Source organism: Balaenoptera borealis, assembly GCF_965194805.1.
Source record: "Balaenoptera borealis genome assembly, chromosome: 16".
Taxonomy (NCBI): Eukaryota; Metazoa; Chordata; class Mammalia; order Artiodactyla; family Balaenopteridae; genus Balaenoptera; species Balaenoptera borealis.
The window spans coordinates 81,338,638-81,357,665 of NC_138872.1; the positions used below are offsets into that span (position 1 = coordinate 81,338,638).

The 19,028-nt window shown below is 53.6% G+C and overlaps 2 protein-coding genes and 1 long non-coding RNA gene across 5 annotated transcripts in view; 2 read left to right on the forward strand and 1 right to left on the reverse strand.

Moving 5' to 3' along the window:
- The window catches only part of LOC309613301, a 36,174-nt gene extending 34,371 nt beyond the window's left edge, over positions 1–1,803 (reverse strand). For all 3 annotated transcript variants that reach the window (XR_014235633.1, XR_014235634.1, XR_014235635.1), the window contains exons 1-2: positions 1,603–1,803; positions 1,008–1,092 (exon numbers count right to left, since the gene is read on the reverse strand). This is a non-coding gene — a long non-coding RNA (uncharacterized lncRNA). The remainder of the gene's footprint in view (positions 1–1,007; positions 1,093–1,602) is intronic.
- An 80-nt stretch (positions 1,804–1,883) lies between these two features.
- FIS1 (fission, mitochondrial 1) lies at positions 1,884–5,653 on the forward strand. Its single transcript, XM_082359971.1, has 5 exons — positions 1,884–2,039; positions 2,891–3,023; positions 4,383–4,459; positions 4,903–5,008; positions 5,346–5,653. The coding sequence occupies exons 1-5, from the start codon at positions 1,995–1,997 to the stop codon at positions 5,441–5,443; spliced, it is 459 nt and encodes a 152-aa protein (XP_082216097.1). The 5' UTR covers positions 1,884–1,994; the 3' UTR covers positions 5,444–5,653.
- Positions 5,654–5,753: 100 nt separating this feature from the next.
- Positions 5,754–12,716, forward strand: CLDN15 (claudin 15). The gene is made up of 6 exons (XM_082359966.1): positions 5,754–7,347; positions 7,461–7,922; positions 10,657–10,821; positions 11,810–11,891; positions 11,992–12,108; positions 12,197–12,716. Exons 2-6 carry the CDS (start codon positions 7,706–7,708, stop codon positions 12,321–12,323), a joined length of 708 nt encoding a protein of 235 aa, XP_082216092.1. The 5' UTR covers positions 5,754–7,347; positions 7,461–7,705; the 3' UTR covers positions 12,324–12,716.
- The last annotated feature ends 6,312 nt before the right edge of the window (positions 12,717–19,028 follow it).

The window sequence follows — 19,028 nt, forward strand, 5'->3', positions numbered from 1 at the left end:
TGAAAGAAGGCCTAACAGGGAGAGGCAGTGATGGAGAGATGAGGCAGAGAGGTAAGCACAGACCAGACAATGAGAAGGACAATGAGAAGCCATTAAAGGGTTCCAGATAAATTGAGAATTGTGTTTTTATAAGGTCCCTCTGACTGCTGGGTGGTAAATTGACAGTAACAGGGCAAGAATGGATACAGGGCATCAGTGAACTGGCTGTCAGTGTCTCCCAAGGCAGAGATGACAATGGTTTGCATTTGGATGCTGGTTGAAGAAGATGGAGAAACATAATTTGGATGTAAAATTAACAGGCACTACTTCTTATCCCTGTGATCCAGGGTGGATGGCTATGCTAACTAGACCAGAGAAACACAAACTCAGACTTAGGATCTCTTCACTGGCACAGAATTGAGCCATGTGAGTAAGGCATTCCTTTCGCCCCCACAAATATACATTTAACAAACCCTGATGGAGCTTTTGCCACATGCCAGGCCCGTGCCAAGAGCTGCAACAGATACAAACATGCATAAGGGGCAGCAGGCCACCCAAAGGAAGTAACATCCTGCTAGAAATAATGCCCTTTTGGCTTTCTTATATTCCCTGCCTTGCTAGTAGTTGCCCTTTGTGCTCGGTCCTGTTTTCACCCATCTGCTTCGTATTCCGTACATCTTTTTACCCTCTCTGCTTACCTCAAAGCCCAGCCAAGATTAGAAGCTCAATACATCTTTGAATGAATGTGAATTTTTCTCCTTGACTATTATGGAGCCAGTTCCCTAAACTGAGGTTTCTCTCAGTTTACTGAGCTCATATCACAGTCATTTCAACTGTCCAAGCCAAATAGAGAAGAATAATTTGCCAACTTAACTCACAAGGCTATTATGAGGCAAGAAAAAAAAAAATCAAGGGGCCTTGCAAATGTAAAAGGTGTTTGGATGATAATCCTTTGCGCTTGCACTGTCGTCATTACTACTGTCGGCTTCATTTCCTGTTTATTCAACGAATATTTCTTGAACATTTACCTTGTGCTCGGAGCTGGAGATGCACGGATAAACAAGATACAGTCTCTGCTCTCGTGGAACTTACATTCACATGTGTACTGGAGCACTGTGGGTCAAGGTAAAAAGAAATTTGAAAATGACTGCCTACCCAGTCCCATCACTGCACAGAACACAGATGCCAGAGTGGCATGCAGCATTTCTCCTTTCCATGCTTTGTTGCTTCTCACTGCCAAGCTCCTTATTGTCCATGACCCCACATGGCAGGCCTTTCCCCCTTGGGTACACCCAGAGGATGCTTTATTAAATAATATTTAGAAGACTGGACCCTCTCTGCAAGCAGTGGCAACAGCTTTTCTTTAAATTCCCATTGATAGCATCCCCCATTATTATGTATTCCAGTCCTGGGTGTATGGTTAACAGATCAGTTTTCTTTCCTCTTGCCGGGGCCCTGGAAACCCTGGTACTAGTTATGATTTTCTTGCCGGCACTGAGAAGTCACGTAGCCTCTAGGGTCCTAGATATCTGGGAGGGGAGAACTGGGGGGGGGGGGGCGAGGAGGAGCGAAGGAGGGTTACACTGGTCCCTAAAATTATGTGATTCACGCCCAGTTCCCCACCTTCTCTTTCCGCTGTTTTCAGTCTGGGGGCTAACCACCAAGACATAGTCTCAGAGTTTAGTGAGGCAGCCTCCGTAGACGGAGGCACACGCAGGGTACCCGGGAAGACTGGCTTGAGGACAGGTCCGGCACCGCCTGCGGCCTGCGAGTCGTGGGGGAAGGAGAAGGACCTGTTGGAGCATGCGCATCACTGATCCCAGCTGCTCCGCGGCGGCGGCGTGGGGGCGGGGGGGGGCGGGCTCGCGGCGGCTATGTGAAGCGATTGGCTCTGCGTAGCGGAGGGCGATCCCGCTTCCGTCGGACGCCGGAAGTGACTCTCCGCCCCGGTCAGTGGGCCATGGAGAAGGTGGCACAATAGCGTCTGAGTTGTGAGCATTGCGGGGCCGGCGGCCATGGAGGCCGTGCTGAACGAGTTGGTGTCTGTGGAGGACCTGCTGGTGAGGCCCGGCCCTGAGGGAGGGAAAAGGAAGATTCGGAAGGGCGGGCCCTGAGGAGAGCCCGGGTAGGGGCCAAACCCTCTTCCCAGCATCAGCTTTGCCTAGGGAAGTCGAACTACGGCTCCCGGCAGCCCCTGCAGCGTCCAGCTCCTGCCCAGAGGGTCCACTTTGCCCCAAAGGCTAATGGGAGATGTAGTTTCCTGCGCCACCACGCCTCAGCCTGGGGGCCTGGAGTTTGACGGGTGCTGAATGCATGCAGGCGCTAGGAGGTCAGGGTGCGGGCACCCGATTTTGAGTGCTCCTTCAGTGGCAGGGGGAACACAGTGACCACCTTAAACTTTCATATATTAGTCAAATTCCGGCACGGTGCTGAGTACCTTTCAGGGGAGATCTCAATCTTTGTAGCTCTAGTAGGAGGTAGGCACTATTTTTATTCCCGTTTTTCAGATAAGAAAGGGTCCAGACCGGCAGGGTGGGGATGGGAGAAGCAGTCTCCGACGAGGGACCGCGTGGGCTGTTGTTGAGCAGTTCTGACAGCGTGTTTACTGTTCAGCCTCTCGGGGTCAGCTGCTCCGGGAGCGGTGCCTGGAGCCGCCAGCAGGTGGCATCTCCAGTCGGTACCACTAGGGGGAGGGAAGCAGAGGGGGGCCAAGACAGCCCGCCACTAAGAAGCAGAATGCCTGGGTCCCAGGGATGGAGATGGCAGAACCTGGGGTACCAGGCCCCAAGACCCGCAAGGGAAATGTGGCAGAGGGGAAGATGGAGAGTAACAGGGAAAGGGACACCCAGGTCCTGCTACAGTGTGGCTTGCCCCTTCACCTCTAAATGACTCCTCTCCTCTCCTATGGCAGAAGTTTGAAAGGAAATTTCAGTCTGAGAAGGCAGCAGGCTCAGTGTCCAAGAGCACGCAGTTTGAATATGCCTGGTGCCTGGTGCGAAGCAAATACAACGATGACATCCGTAAAGGCCTTGCTCTGCTGGAGGGTGAGGTGCTAGGCTGGCTCCCCAGCTCTCCCCTTCCCAACTGCCATCGTCCTCAACCACCGTTGGCCTGGTTCGCTCCCTCCATCTCAAGTTCGGGGATCCTTTTTCAACATGGGACCTCATAGTGCAGTCACCTCGCAGTTATTTACCAGTAAACGCACTGCAAAATAAGGGCTGTACTTAGCCTGACTTCTCCCACTGTGCTTTTGGCTACTTGCCACCTCATCGATGGTTGTTTTGCCAGACAGAGTCATAGCATGTCGGTCCCCACAGGACTTTGGTGATCCCGTAGTCTAGACATAAGGAAAGTGGCTTGTCTCGGGTCACACAGCTGGTTGATTTATGGCTGAATTGGGACTAGAAGCTCCTGCTTGTGTGTCCCAGTCCCATGCTCTTTGCCCCCCACCCCCACCGTGTTGCTTATTTAGCAGCTGTTGTTGAAAACCTTTTGGGGGGGGCGGTGTGGAAGAAGTACAGAAGACGGTTCCCAAAACTTGTGAGCACATGGTGCTTTTTTGATCAGAATCCTATTTCCTGCTGGTTTTAGATGGGTCACCATTTGTCAGAGGCCACAATACTTGACCTTTAAATTTCTCTGTACCCCCTTTCTCTTGGTCAAGTAATGGTGTATAAGCAATCACTGTACTAGCCGAGGATGCCTGTTGTAAATCCATAAAAGTAAGACTCTTCCTTAATGCAAATCATCTCCGCCTCCATTTGTCTATTTCTCAGGTTTCCTCTACAGCAGGGCACAGCTGTAGAATTGGTTTCTAAACATGGCCAGTCTAGTTGAGGAGGCAGTACAGACACTTGGGAAGATGTGTAAACACCTGCAAAACCACTTAGCAGCAAATTCTAATGCAGAGTACAACTGAACACATGAGCCTCTGGGAAGTCACTGAACTAAGAAAGTCAGGTGGGGTCTTTCAGGGAGGGGTAACTGAAGGTGAGTTTGGAGCTGTTTTTTTAAAGGGGGAAGGAGTGCAAACTGGTTTTGAACACTATTCTGGTCAGCAAGCGGCTGTAGTTAAAATACACAGCAGATGCCACAGCTGAGTAGAGATGCCTTTTGGCTTCTCCGGTGCCTTGATTTCCTTTCAGTTCACTTGGATGAACCAAAGCTGACTGTAGTGTTGATACCGGGGTGTGGATCACTGGGGCATTGGGGCAGCTGGGGTTCATGCTGCCCCAGAGCTCTGGCTGGGAGGCCCGGAGTGACCGGAGCTGAAATGGAGGCTCAGGACAGTGACTTTCTCCCAGGATCTTATAGGTATTCAGGGAGTGGAGGGGGCCTCTGGGACACAGGCACTAGGAAGGGAGAGAAGGGGTTTTTACCCTCTTCCCTCCCTCCCTCCCTAGAGCTGCTGCCCAAAGGGAGCAAAGAGGAGCAGCGGGATTATGTCTTCTACCTGGCCGTGGGGAACTACCGGCTCAAGGTAAGGCAGAGAGCACCTTCTCCCCCTCCACCCGGCCTGGGTGGCCAAGCTCCCTCTCGTCCCTCTCCTCCATCACAGAGCCCAGGCCCTCTGGAAGGCTGAAGAGGGCGGTAGGCAGGGGGTGGTGTTGGGTACAGAGGCGCAGGGTGATAGCAGGACGCTGAAGGAAGGTGAGAGACAGAGGATCCAGGTGCCGAGGGTGTGGGGAGCAGTGTGACGTCAGCAGTGGGGTGCAGCCCCAAGCCTTGGGCTGTTATCTCCCTCGGCTTATCAACCCCACACAGTTGGGGTGGTTTGTGGACTCTACTCCACTGGGTGGGGCGGGGGGGAAGGAGGGGAGGAGGTAGAGGGAAGAGCCCTGGGGCCAGCAGAGGGAAGGCCCTTCTGATGGGGAGAAGGAGGGATAGAATTCTGAGGGGGTGTGTCACTCTCCCCGAGCGTAGGAATATGAAAAGGCCCTGAAGTACGTGCGGGGGCTGCTGCAGACAGAGCCGCAGAACAGCCAGGCCAAGGAACTGGAACGGCTCATTGACAAGGCCATGAAGAAAGGTGAAGGCCGTCCTCTCTGCCCTTCTCCCTCCGTCTCCGTCCACTCCCCACCCTTGTGTCTCCCTGGCCCCCAGCATCCCCAGGTCCCTCTCAACTCTGTTAAGTCCTCCTCCTTCCCTCGTGCCTGGGCCCTCTGGGCTCTCTTCAGATGGTGCCCTCCAAGCAGTTCCTCCCCAAACCCCCTTCTTCCTCCATCCCTCAGGGGTCCCTCACCCCGTGACTCCAGATAGAGAGGCACGTCCTCTGTCGAGGAGCAGCGGGCGGCAAGATGGTGGCCGAGGTCCCTGCAGGGACTAGGTTTCTGGACTCGTGACGGTCTCCCTTTTCCTCTCCCCAGACGGTCTAGTGGGCATGGCCATTGTTGGAGGCATGGCCCTGGGCGTGGCGGGACTGGCTGGGCTCATCGGACTTGCTGTATCCAAGTCCAAATCCTGAACGAGACGGCATCTCTGCCTCTGCGTGGGGGTGCGTGGGAGCCCGTGGAGGACACTGGAAGAGAGGCCCACCCATCCTCGCCGTCCCTTTCTTCTGCACCTGTCACTGTCCTCTGTGACCTTCAACCTCCTCTCCCCTGGGACCTGTCCCCTAGCCCCAAATCATGTGTTTTGGGATGAGTGTAAATAAAATTGGGCTTTGGCTTGGGAACCTCTGTGTCTGTGTTGAGGAAGGGGCAGGTTCTGTTGGGCCCAGGGGTGGGGGTCATGCATGGGCTTTCCCTGCTCTGTGCCCTCCTACTCCTGCCCCCCAGGCTGATGTGGGGTTCTCCTTTGTCCGCTGAGCTGCCCAGACCCTACACCCTTCCTTCCTCCCCCGCCTCAGCCCAGCCACGTCCTTGAGCAGTGGCAGGCAGCATAGGGACGTGCCCTTTGCACGGCCGTAGAATTCTGAGAAAAAGCAGTGACCAGAGGTGGAAAGGGCAGAGCTGAAGGGACAGGCAAGAATTTACGTCTCCCATCTCCTCTGACCCACTCAGCTGCCTCTCAGCGTGTGGAGTTTTCCACACCAGGGGGCCCCCACTCAGTTTCCTCCAAAACCTCCACCCTTCCCTCCCTTTGTTTTCCTGCGTCCTCCCCTTCCTCCTCCCCATCCCACTCCTTAGGGGAGGGGGGCCACTGGTGGGGGGAAGGAAATGGGCATTTGGCATGGAGTCGGCAGAGGTCTTGGGAGAGGTCAGGAACCCAGGACATCCCAGTTGCAGAAGGAACATCGGGACCCAGTCCCCACACAGCCTGCTTTGCCCAGCACCCGCCCCGTGCCAGGCTCAGCATGGGCCTGCCTTGCTTCACTGCACACTTCTCGTTCCTCAGCCCAGCTTGGGGGGGATTGGGGCGGAGGCACCTGGGGGAGCACAGAGGAGCCTGACACGGGGAGGAGGGGATGGGGGACTACACCTCAGAGCAGTGATGCCCATGGGACCGCCTGGGTGTAGGACGGGCCCCTTGGACTGAGCCCCAGCCTCACCTGCCAGAAGAGAACCAGAGCTGCCCCAGCCGTGGCCTTGGGGCGGGAACTGAGACCGTCTGTGCTGGGACAGGTGCCCAGCCTCGGTTTGGGGTGGGGACCCAGAGGTTTCTGATCTCTCATAATTAATAGAGCTGGTGAGAGTTCTGATAACTCTTTGCTTCTTAGCTTATCAGAGGATCATGTCCTGGGCTTGTGATTTAGCCCCCTTGAGGCCCCTGAGCAGCAAGATCAAGCTTTTTGCCGAGAGTCAAAGATCATCCCAACAAGGGGGGAAATTCAAGTTCAGGAAGTTGAAGTTTGGGGGAGAGCAACCTCCTGGTGGCCTCACCCTGGCCCTTGGGCGCCCAGACCCAGTGCATTCACCAAGTATCAAGCAATTCATACTTGCGGGGAGCTTTGATCTGTAGTCACAATTCTTAATACAACCTATGAAGTGAGGAGGAGTAGTTCTAGTTCACAGAATCAGAAACAGGCTCAAGGGGCTCAAACTTCATGCCCACATCCCTTTGGTAAATGATGGGACCTGGTTTGAATCCAGGTTGGTTGGATTCCAGAGCCATGGGTTTCTCCCAGATTCCCCATTCCCTTTTTCAACCTTCATCTTCCTTGGAGACTCAATGCCTCAACCCCTAGGTCTTTGAGTTTCTTGAATTGTTCTCACCAACATTCAGAGAGGGTGGCTCCGCTCCCTTGATCCTTCCCCACTGAAAGGTGCAGGGGACCCGTCTGTGGTCAGTCTCCGTCTCTGTCTCTTGTCCCCCTTACTCCATTCTCTGGCCCCCGATTAAAGCTGAGTCAGAGGCGGACGCTTCCCCTTGGCTCCCAGTGCCTCCCGTGGGAGCCCTTCCTTGGCGGCATCCGTTAGTCCCTCCCCGGTAAGTCCTCTCCCCACACCCTCGCGGGGCGGGGAGCCCAGGGCAGCCCAGAGACTGGGGGGGAGGGGGTGGACTTTTGGCCCGTTTCGTTTATTCCGTCTCCTCTTCAACAGCTGCCGTGCACTCGTCTCACTCCTCTGACCGACCTGCAGGGAAGCGGAGAGACCCGGAGAGAGGGGAGAGACGAGCCAGAGACAGACCTGGGCCAAGGAAGAGGCAGAGGCTGCAGCCTGCCTCCCTCCCTCTCCCCAGCCTGCCTTAACCGCCCTCCTTAGCCAAAGCCCCTCCAAGTTCCCCTGGGGCTCAGTCCCTCCCCTTCTCTGGGGCCCCAGGCTCCCCTCGGGGCCTGTGTCCCACCATGTCGGTGGCTGTGGAGATCTTTGGCTTCTTCATGGCAGCCCTGGGGCTGCTGATGCTCGGGGTGACCCTGACACACAGCAGCTGGCGAGTGTCCACCGTGCACGGGAATGTCATCACCACCAGCACCATCTTCGAGAACCTCTGGTATAGCTGTGCCACCGACTCCCTCGGAGTCTACAACTGCTGGGAGTTCCCGTCCATGCTGGCCCTCTCTGGTACGGGGTGGGGAGAGCTGAGGGGAGCAGAGGGAGGCGGGAGGTTGGAGAGACCCCGGCAAGGGTGGGTGCTGCCTGCGGTCTGACCTTGGGCGCCATACAGATCCGGGAGGCCCAGTCCAGCTGGGAGACCTGGCTTCCTGAAGCCGGGAGTGCTGGGGGCAGCCCTCTGGAACCGCGGTGGAGGCCTCACCAACACGTGGCCCCCTGCTCTGACTTGACCCTCTGTCTTTGTGGCTACAAGTGCAGGCGCTGGGGCCAGAGTGCTGGCTTCAGCACCTGCCTTTGGCTAGCTCTGTGCCCCGGGCAGGTGACAAAATGAGCTGCATTTGACCCATCTGTAAGATTACGGTCATAATAGCACTGGTTCACCGGGTGGTCGTGAGGATTTTATGAGATAAGATGTGCAAAATGTTAATGTGATGTGAGCATCTATATTTGCTCAATCAAATTCAGCATTTTAGTTTCAGGGTGGGAGTGCTGGGGCTCATGGGGTGAAGAGGAAACCTCATCTTGGATTCTTGGGGGTTGAGATACTTAAAAGTCTCAGTAGCTTCGCCAGGCTTCCACTGGGGCATTGGTCTCACTGCCATGGTGAGTTCTAAAGGACTGTTTTAAAGGGAGTCCTCTTGCACATCTCAGTGTCCACTGGAAGCAGGGGTGTGTGTGTATATGTGTTTGGGGTTCTCGGGTCAACGTACTTTTTTGAGGTTCTTGGCGGGCTGGAGCCTACAGCTCTTTTGGCCCAGAAAGTTCCTCCCTGGTGGCTGGAGCATCTTCCTGCTCCCTGCTCACCTATGAGTAGCACCCCCATCATTCCCCAGGAGAGTCCTTCAGTTGGCCTCTCGCCAGGCCAAGAGGGGACGACGAGGAACCCTATGCAGTGCAGCTCCCATGCCCTCACTGGGTGCTCATGGAGCCGTCATGCTCTTCCAGGCCCCTTGCTGCAGGGGCCAGGTGGTAGGGGAAAGAGCCGAGGTCAGCATGCCACGAAATCGCCCCCGTGTATGTCAAAGATGCTCTGAGCCGTTAGGGAGTCCAGGTGGGTCTCTCGTGCCCCCACTATTCCCAGAATCTCCTGAGGCAGCTGCAGGGGCTTCATACTCTCATCCCATCCAGGATGCCCCTCCCCGAAAAAAAGCCCTCTGTAAAAGTTGAGTACAGTCTGGGCCAGACACCTAGAATGCTGGGTGGCCAGAACGGACATTGGCGGCAGCCACTCAGCAGCCCTGGCCACCCCCTTCTGACTTACCCCTCAACCACACCATGGTGTAAGGAGGGGCCCCAACTTGGACCGCTGCTTGAAACCTCTCGTGAGTGTGCACGAAAGACAATGAAAGACAGGGGTGCGAGGGCGTGCTGAGGGGGAGAGCAGAGAGCACAGCTGCCCAGGTTGAGGTTCCAGGCATCGTGCTGCATGCTTCACATGCACCATTTCAGTGCTGATAACAGCCCCGCCTTTGGCGGTGTTAGTAACCTCATCTTCCAGAAGCTGGAAAACTGCAAGGTGGCCTGTCCAGAGCCACACAGGTGTAGGGGGGCTGGAATCCAGACTCGTGTGTATCACGAGCCAGCGGATACTTCCTTCCCAGGCTGGTTCTGGTCCTGGGAAGGTTCCTATCAATTATTCACCTCGCAGCCACCCAGCCCATGCTCTTATGGGCCCTTCAATAATCTCTCTTTGTCTACGAGAGCTACCTGAGGATCCGGAGCTGGTCTGCCCCAGGTGGGGATGGGTGGATGGATGGATGGGGAGAGGGTAGGAACTCCGGAAGGAGTGGCTGGGAATAAGAAAATGCTCCCAGAGAACTTTGTCGCTCTTCCCTGCTCCCCAACTCTGGGCCGCTTCACATCCTCCTGGCAGGGACCCAGCCTTTCCTCTTCAACACAGGTGGCACTGCCCCACCCGGTAAAGGGGTGCAAGGTCCTTGGGAGTGCTTGGCAACTACCAAAGACAGAGAAGGAGGAAGGGGGGCCAGAAAGGGAGCAGCCTTTTTCTTCGAGTTTGAGAAAGGGGAAACAGGCATTGAAAGCATATGAGCTAGACTGACGTGGATTGGTCCTAGGCCCAGGTATCCCACGTTCCAGATAAGAAGCTGCCCTTTACCCAGTGACCCATAGGCCACTGCTGCCCCCTATCGGTCACTCCAGGAAGAGGCTCAGTTCAGGATGTCGGGCACTGCGCTGGGCACTAAATGGGACCTAGTAGATGTAGGGAAAGGGAGGGGGTGCTTGGGGGCAGTGTCTGTAATACCCAGCAGAGCACGGCGGTTCTCAACCAGGGGTGATTTTTTGACGATGTCTAAACATTTTGATTGTCCTGTTTGGGGGGACTGCTGCTGAGGTCTAGTGGGCAGAGGCCAAGGATGCTGCTAAACATCCTACAATGCAGAGAATGCCCCCCAGAACAAAGCGTTATCCAGCCAAAGTGTCAGTGGCGCCGAGGAGAAGCCCTGTGACGGCGGTAGAGGCGAAGTGCGCCTGCGCAGGCGGGAGGGTCAGGCGGCGCTAAGCCTCGTTGGCACTGAGGCGAGCTCCTGGGATGGAGGGGGGTGTGACCCCTCAGCCTGACCCCTTAGGCTGGATGGGGCCTGAAGGACAGGGAGAGGACTTGACGGCTTTTAGGGACTGAGGCCTGAGCAGGTTGTATAAGGGGCTGACTGTCATAGCCGGGAGAGTAGATGGAGGGGAAGGGGCCGGCTCTGGGACCCATGGCTGCGCCCCACCTCCCTAGGGTACATCCAGGCCTGCCGGGCGCTCGTGATCACCGCCGTCCTCCTGGGCTTCCTGGGCCTCTTCCTAGGCATGGTGGGGCTGCGCTGCACGAACATTGGGGGCCTGGAGCCCTACAGGAAAACCAAGCTGGCGGCCACCGCAGGGGCCCTACACATACTGGCTGGTAATTGGGGGAAAGTTACGGGGGGAGGCTGTGCCGCGGTGGGGGTGGGGTGGCCCTTGGCCCAGACTGCACGGTTGCCTCACCTTCCCCTTTGCATTGACACCTGCCCTCTCTCCCTGCTCACCCCACTCTCACCCATACTCACCAAATCCCTTGGTGAGTCCATCAAATCAGTCCATCAGCAATGTTTCTTGAGCCCGCACTAGGAGCCAGGTAGGAGTGAGGTGTGGGAGGGACTCCAAAGGTGAGAGTTTCTGCCCTCCAGAGCTTACAGCCTGGATGGGAAGAGTTAGGACATGCACACACACACACACTCACACACACTGTATACAATAACAGTACCATGTGACTCGCCATCCCTTTTCAATTTGCAAAACATTTCTGCACACATCACCTCACAACAAGCCTGTGAGGGAGGGCAGGTCTTGTCCTGTTCTCCAGATGTGGAAACAGGCTCAGAAAGGCCAGGTGGCTTGCTGGAAGACAAGCCCCCAGGGGGCGGCCAGGCTGGACCTGTAGTCCGGGGGCCCAGCTGGCTTCAGGCCTTCATGCACCGAGTGGTGAAGACCTGGCACAGCGCTGAGGGCTCTAGGAGGCCAAGGAAAGGGGAGTCGGGGCAGGCAGGGCTGATGGGGAAGACTGCTTGGGCTTCTGAGGATGGGTAGGACTTGGATGAGCAGATTCCCAGCGAGGAAACTATGTGGTCCAGGCGCTAGAGGTAGGAATGCCAGGGCAGGTCGGGGATAAACAGTGGGAAGAGGGTCTAAGGAGCAGAGTGGGAGACCACAAGAGAGGTGGGCTGTGGTAGGGTCCTGGGGGCTGGATCGAGCAGCCTGCAGTTGACCTAGGAAACAGAAGAGTCATGAGCTGGAGAGGGGGAATGAAAGGGATCCAATGAAACTTGCTCTTGGACTTGATGCCCACGTCCTGCTCTCTGGGCCGCCCTTCCTCCACAGGGCCTAGTGCGGTTCTCCTCTCCCTCCCCCAGGTGTCTGCGGGATTGTGGCCATCTCCTGGTACGCCTTCAGCATCACCCAGGACTTCTTCGACCCCTTGTACCCTGGAACCAAGTGAGTGTGGGAGCCCCACCCACGGGAGTAATGGGTGGGCCTTTGCCCCCCCACCCCAACCCCCGAGCTAGCACCACCTGCTCGTCGTCCTTGTCCCCAGGTACGAGCTGGGCCCCGCCCTCTACCTGGGCTGGAGCGCCTCCCTGCTCGCCATCCTGGGTGGCATCTGCCTCTTCTCCAACTGCTGCCGCTCTCGGGACGAGGACCACGGCGCCAGGTAAGGGAGGGCGTGCCGCGAGGGGCGGGGCGCGGGGCGCAGGGCGAGGGCCGCATCTCCCTCTGACCCGGGTTCTCTCCCCTGCCAGCATCCGGCCTCCCTACAAGGCCCCAGCGATGCCCGCCAAAAGCCTCGCTGCCCGCCTGCCCACCTCGGCCTCGGAAGAAGAAGGCGACAGCAGCTTTGGCAAGTACGGGAAAAACGCTTACGTGTAGGAGGCCTGGCCTCCCATTCCCTTCCCACTGCCCCCAGTGGAGAGGGGTCCCTGTAAACCCGGGGCTGCAGGCGCAGGCCCCTGCTCGGGGTAACAAGCTCAGGGCCAAGCCACGCTTCAGGCTCCGCCCCGTGCCTGGAAGCCGCGCCCAGCTCTGACCTCAGGCCCCGCCTTCCCCGTCGGAGCTCCGCCCCGGTCACGCCTCTTTCGTCTGGCTCCCTGGATCCTCTCAGGCCAAGAACCCGCTTCCTGAGAACTCACCTCTGGCCCCTGAGGCTGGACCCCTCTTAACCTTCTGAGTCTAGGTTCTGGGCCGTTAAGGGGGCGGAGGCGTCCCCGAGTGTTTGTGGTCTGCATAAATACTTGCATAAATAAATTTGTATTGGGAACTGTTCAGGGGTTGAAGGTGTCATGAGGCAGTTGGCCCAGCAAGGGGTGGCTGAGGCAGCACCCAGGGTCGCCTCAGTTCCTGGACCCCAGGCTGTCACCTGTTCTCCTCTCCATCGCCTTTGGACTGTCCCATCCAGCAGAAGAGAAGAGGAGTGGCAGGTGATTTCTAGAGTGTGGCACTGTTACAACTACCGATAAGGGCCATCAAGGAGCAGATAAGGAATATCCAGCTCTAGGAACCGGAATAGCAGAGATACCCTCTGGCCAGACTGATAACAGATCACTCCTTTTACTCTGGACCTTTCTCACAGCTGTACAAGGAGACAGTTGGTCTAGAGCAGAGTTTCTTTACCTGGGCCTGAGAGTGGATATCAGAAACTGACAAGCCCTTTGAAACTGTGTCAAATCAACCAGGCCTGGTGCAAGTACAGTTTTCTGGGGACGGTTCAATAACTTCCAGAGGGACTTCCCTGGTGGTGCAGTTAAGAATCTGCCTGCCAATGCAGGGGACACGGGTTCGAGCCCTGGTCCGGGAAGATCCCACATGCCGTGGAGCAGCTAAGCCTGTGCACCACAAGTACTAAGCCTGCGCTCGACAGCCCGCGAGCCACAACTACTGAGCCCGAGTGCCACAACTACTGAAGCCCACGCACCTAGAGCCCATGCTCCGCAACAAGAGAAGCCACCGCAATGAGAAGCCCGCGCACCGCAACGAAGAGTAGCCCCCACTTGCCACAACTGGAGAAAGCTCGTGGGCAGCAACGAAGACCCAATGCAGCCAAAAATAAATAAATAAATACATTTATTTTAAAAAATAATAACTTCCAGAAAAGGCACTGGAGGTCTGTTCAGAGAGGCTTGCGTGTTGATGGTGTGTGTGTGACTCAGTATCCAGCTCGGGTGTGGCACGGGGTCATGGGCATGCCTGGCACAGGCCCAGTGAGTACTGAACAGAGCGGCCAGTACACACTTGAGACAGGAAACTGAGGCCGTGAGAAAGAAGCCTGGCATCTGGTGGAAGGAGGGGGGACCAGGGCCCTGTCCTGGCACCTATCCCCTGCCGTGCTGAATACAGCGACCAGACACTTCGGGGTGGCTTGGGTTCTGACCTTGGCCCCCTCCCCTTTCTCTTTCATCCCATCTGCTCACCTGCACCAACATTCTCCTGGGTTGTAGGGACCTCCCACATCTGCATTCTAACTGGGCCCTCTCTCCGGAGCTTCAGAAGTCATGCACCCCCTGTGTGTTTTCACCAGGCTCAGTAAATTCATCACTTTTCCCCAAAGCCACAGTTCCTGTCATGCCAAGCTCTGAGTCTCACTCAGAGACTGACATCCTCAGTCATCTCTGGCTTCTCCCTTCACTTCCTCTTCACCACCTCCCCTCAGTTGGCTGCCAAATCCTATCAACTCTCCTTCCACAGAGTTTTTCCACATCCCCCTAGTTCTCCCCGTTGACTGCCTGGTGTTGGGTCTGGCCCTCACCTCTCTTGCCTGGACTCATTACAGAATTCCCCTAAGTAAGCTTCTTATCCCATCTTTGTGACTCAGTCCCCATTCCTCTACTGGAGCACTGTTCATTGTCCTGCCCTGGCAGCTCCCCGGTGCCTCAGAAAAAAACAAAACAAAAAAGACAGTTACAGGGCTTTCCTGGTGGCGCAGTGGTTGAGAATCTGCCTGCTAATGCAGGGCACACGGGTTCAAGCCCTGGTCTGGGAAGATCCCACATGCCGCGGAGCAACTGGGCCCGTGAGCCACAACTGCTGAGCCTGCACGTCTGGAGCCCGTGCCCCGCAACGGGAGGGGCCACGATAGTGAGAGGCCCGCGCACCGCGATGAAGAGTGGCTCCCGCTTGCCACAACTAGAGAAAGCCCTCGCATGAAACGAAGACCCAACACAGCTAAAAATAAATAAATAAATAAATAAATAAATAAATAAATAAATAAATAAATAAATAAATAAAGTAGCTATTAATCAAAAAAAAAAAAAAAAAAGACAGTTACACCTTGACACACTACCTGGCCCTAGCCTGCCTGTCTGTCCCCATTTCTTACTATTCCTCCATGCAACCGTGCTCTCTCAGCGAGCTGGACTGCTCACTTGGACACACATTTGAGTCAGGGCTTCCTACTGGGCTCCACCCAGAAACAATTATGCTTTTTGCGCTGTTCCCTACGTAAAGGGTTCCAGGGCCTATCCCTGCCCCTCCACCACCAATACTCTGCTTTCGTACCATTTGCGGATGTCCCCTGGCCAAGTCCAAAGTCCACGTGGAAGGGACTGTCCAGGAGCATAGACACTGGGAAGTGTATTTCATGCAGGCCCTTAGTGTAACAATCTACCAGGACAGGCCCTGGGCCACGTGATGCTGACCTGCCTCTTCTCGTCCCTTCCCCCTTTCAGGAAAACAAACCGGAGCCGAGTTTCACATTCGAGCATTTACTATGTGCCTTAATATGACCATGGGGTTAAATTTTGATTTCTTTGTCCATTGTGCGAGGGTCACATGGCTATAAAGAGCTATCGACACATGTACCTTTTTTTTGTAGTTTTTTTTAAATTGAAGTATAGTTGATTTACAATGTTGTGTCAATCTCTGCTGTATAGCAAAGTGACTCAGTTATACACATATATACATTCTTTATATCCTTTTCCATTATGGTTTATCACAGGATATTGAATATAGTTCCCTGTGCTATACATTAGGACCTTGTTGTTTACCCATTCTAAATGTAATAGTTTGCACCTACCAACTATGAGGAATCTAAAATAAGGCACAAATGAACTATCTACAAAACAGAAACAGACTCATAGACACATGCACCCTTTTCAACACTATTTTCTTCTTTGCTAGAAGCTACAGCAGCAAGACCGGGCCCCTGCCCTCAGAGAACTCACAGGCTGGGAGCAGACAGAAATGCAGACAGCTAGTTACCGTGTAATAGGCAAGGTGCTAAGGCTACTCCAGGAATCCTCCAGTTTTTGAGGAACTAGCTATGAGAAAGCTCAGCAACAAACTGCTTTAGGTCTTGGGCAATGATGTCAACAGCTGAGTACTTACCAGACGCCAGGCACTGGGCTTGGTACAGTCTCATTTAATCCTCACAGTTTCTGGGAGGTGGCTGTAACAGAGTCAAAGAGGCAAAGTGACCTGTTCAAGCTAGTAATAATTGGTAGTACAGTAATTAGTAAGTAGTGGGCCCAAGATTTGTCTGAGACTGAAGACCCAAATGGCCTGTTTCCCAGAATTCCTGGCTCTCCAAACTAATCCATGTCAATTATTATTATTATCAATATTTTATTTATTTAGTTAGTTAGTTGTGCCAGGTCTTAGTTGCAGCAAGTGGGCTCCTTAGTTGCAGCTCGTGGGCTCCTTAGTTGCGGCACGTGGGCTCCTTAGTTGTGGCATGCAAACTCTTAGTTGTGGCATGCATGTGGGATCTAGTTCCCTAACCAGGGACTGAACCCAGGCCCCCTGCATTGGGAGTGCAGAGTCTTTTTTTTTTTTTTAACATCTTTATTGGAGTATAATTGCTTTACAATGGTGTGTTAGTTTCTGCTTTATAACAAAGTGAATCAGTTATACATATATATATGTTCCCATATCTCTTCCCTCTTGCGTCTCCCTCCCTCCCACCCTCCCTATCCCAACCCTCTAGGTGGTCACAAAGCACTGAGCTGATCTCCCTGTGCTATGCGGCTGCTTCCCACTAGCTATCTATTTTACATTTGGTAGTGTATATATGTCCATGCCACTCTCTCACCCTGTCACATCTTACCCTTCCCCCTCCCCATATCCTCAAGTCCATTCTCTAGTAGGTCTGTGTCTTTATTCCCGTCTTGCCACTAGGGTCTTCATGACCTTTTTTTTTTTTTTTTCCTTAGATTCCATATATATGTGTTAGCATACTGTATTTGTTTTTCTCTTTCTGACTTATTCACTCTGTATGACAGACTCTAACTCCATCCACCTCACTACAAATACCTCCATTTCGTTTCTTTTTATGGCTGAGTAATATTCCATTGTATATATGTGCCACATCTTCTTTATCCATTCATCTGATGATGGACACTTAGGTTGCTTCCATGTCCTGGCTATTGTAAATAGAGCTGCAATGAACACTTTGGTACAGGACTCTTTTTGAATTATGGTTTTCTCAGGGTATATGCCCAGTAGTGGGATTGCTGGGTCGTATGGTAGTTCTATTTTTAGTTTTTTAAGGAACCTCCATACTGTTCTCCATAGTGGCTGTATCAATTTACATTCCCACCAACAGTGCAAGAGGGTTCCCTTTTCTCCACACCCTCTCCAGCATTTATTGTTTCTAGATTTTTTGATGATGGCCATTCTGACCAGTGTTAAGATGATATCTCATTGTAGTTTTGATTTGCATTTCTCTAATTATTAATGATGTTGAGCATTCTTTCACGTGTCTGTTGGCAATCTGTATATCTTCTTTGGAGAAATGTCTATTTAGGTCTTCTGCCCATTTTTGGATTGGGTTGTTTGTTTTTTTGTTATTGAGGGGAGTGCAGAGTCTTAACCACCGCGCCACCAGGGAAGTCCCTGATCCATGTCAATTATATTTAAAGCTCATTGAGGTCTTTAGGTGGGAGCGCCCCAGTCTTCAGCCTTCCAGATCCTAGCATTAACCTCTTCTGCCCCTGCGGGCCCAGGAAGGGTCTGTGCTGCCCTATCACATGACACTGGATCTAGAAGCTTCTAGCCTCTAGAAGCTTTGGCATAGTGTAGATTTCCCAAAGACCAAGGTGTTTCCCAAGGTGGGGACCAAGTCTCCACTAGTACACAGGAAGCTGGCAAAAATTGCTCAAGGTTTTCCTTGAGGAGTTAAGGTTTCAAATGCGGGTCTGGAGATCCTTCCTAGAGAAGATCAATGAATGACTTGGGGACCTAATCAGCATCAGAGCATCGGGAGCCCCTGGGGTCTGGCTCTGTCCTATCAAGGGCAGTTGGGGAAGACTGAGTGTGTCACTGAGTAGACAAATCTTACAGCAAGCGGAACCTATGTGATTCTTTTTATAGCAACAAAATATGAAACAAAGTCAGTAAATTTAGGAAATAAACCAAAGAGATTGTGCTGACTCAGTGGAAATCTGACAGGAATTCCGACGCAGGTGATCACAGTGAATCACAGAAGGTGTTTCTCAGCCCAGAAATGGTCTTTTTTTTTTTTTTTTTTTTTGCCATGCCTGCGGCTTGTGGGATCTTAGTTCCCCAACCAGGGATCGAACCCAGGGCCCCGGCAGTAAAAGTACCAAGTCCTAACCATGGCACCACCAGGGAATTCTATTTACTTTCTTGAGTATAATTCTTGGTGGACAGAAAAACAGAAAGGTTAGGATCTAGGAAAGTTTCCCTCCCTGAGAGCCAGATAATTAATCTAGGCCAAGAGTTAGCAGCCAGCAGACTGAATTCCTCATGTCCCAGTTACTACTGCTGTATAGCCAACCATCCCAAGACTCAAAGGCATAAACCATTTTATTATACACAGAGATTCTGCAGGTCAGGAATTTAGACAGGACACAGCAGAGACGGCGTCTACTCCACGATGTTGAGGACACAGCTAGGAAGACTCAAATGGCTGAGGGTAACTTGATGTCTGGGGGTTGGAATCATCAGGAAGCATCTTCACTCCTATGATGGAAGCCTGGGCTGGGATGGCTTGAAGGCTTGGCTCAGCCGGACCTGTCAGTGGGAGGACCTGCACGTGGCCTCTGGGTGTAGCCTGGGCTTCCTCGCAGCATGGCAGCTTCAGGATGCTTGGATTTCTTACATGGTAGCTGAAGGTTCCAAAAGTGTCCCAAGTGTCCTAGGGACAAGGCAGAAGCCGCACTGCCTTTTACCACCTCGCCTTGAGTGTCATGTGATCACTCTTCTACCATTTTCTACTGGTCCAAGCAGTCATAAGCGTGCCCAGATCCCAGGGGAAGGGGACCAAGCACCACCTTTTGATGAAAGGATAGTAAAAAATTTTACAGCCATTTTTCAAAACCACCACACTGAGGACTGTCTCTAAACCCTGTCCTCGCCACCACTGAACACGAAGACGTCACCAACACCACCTGCCCAACCAAGTCTCCAGAGGAAGGGCAGGAAGCTCCTCAGGAAGACACTGGGAATATGTGGGCCAACCCCAAGAAAGTCCCCAAGAGTGGGGAGAAGAGCCTAAGAAGTTCCCTGACACCAGCTTGGCTGGATCCCATTAATATCCTACTGAAGTAATTTGTGCAACAAGTATTTCCTAAGCACCTGGTTTGCTATGTTGCAACAGGGTATGGGGCCTTAAGACAGCAA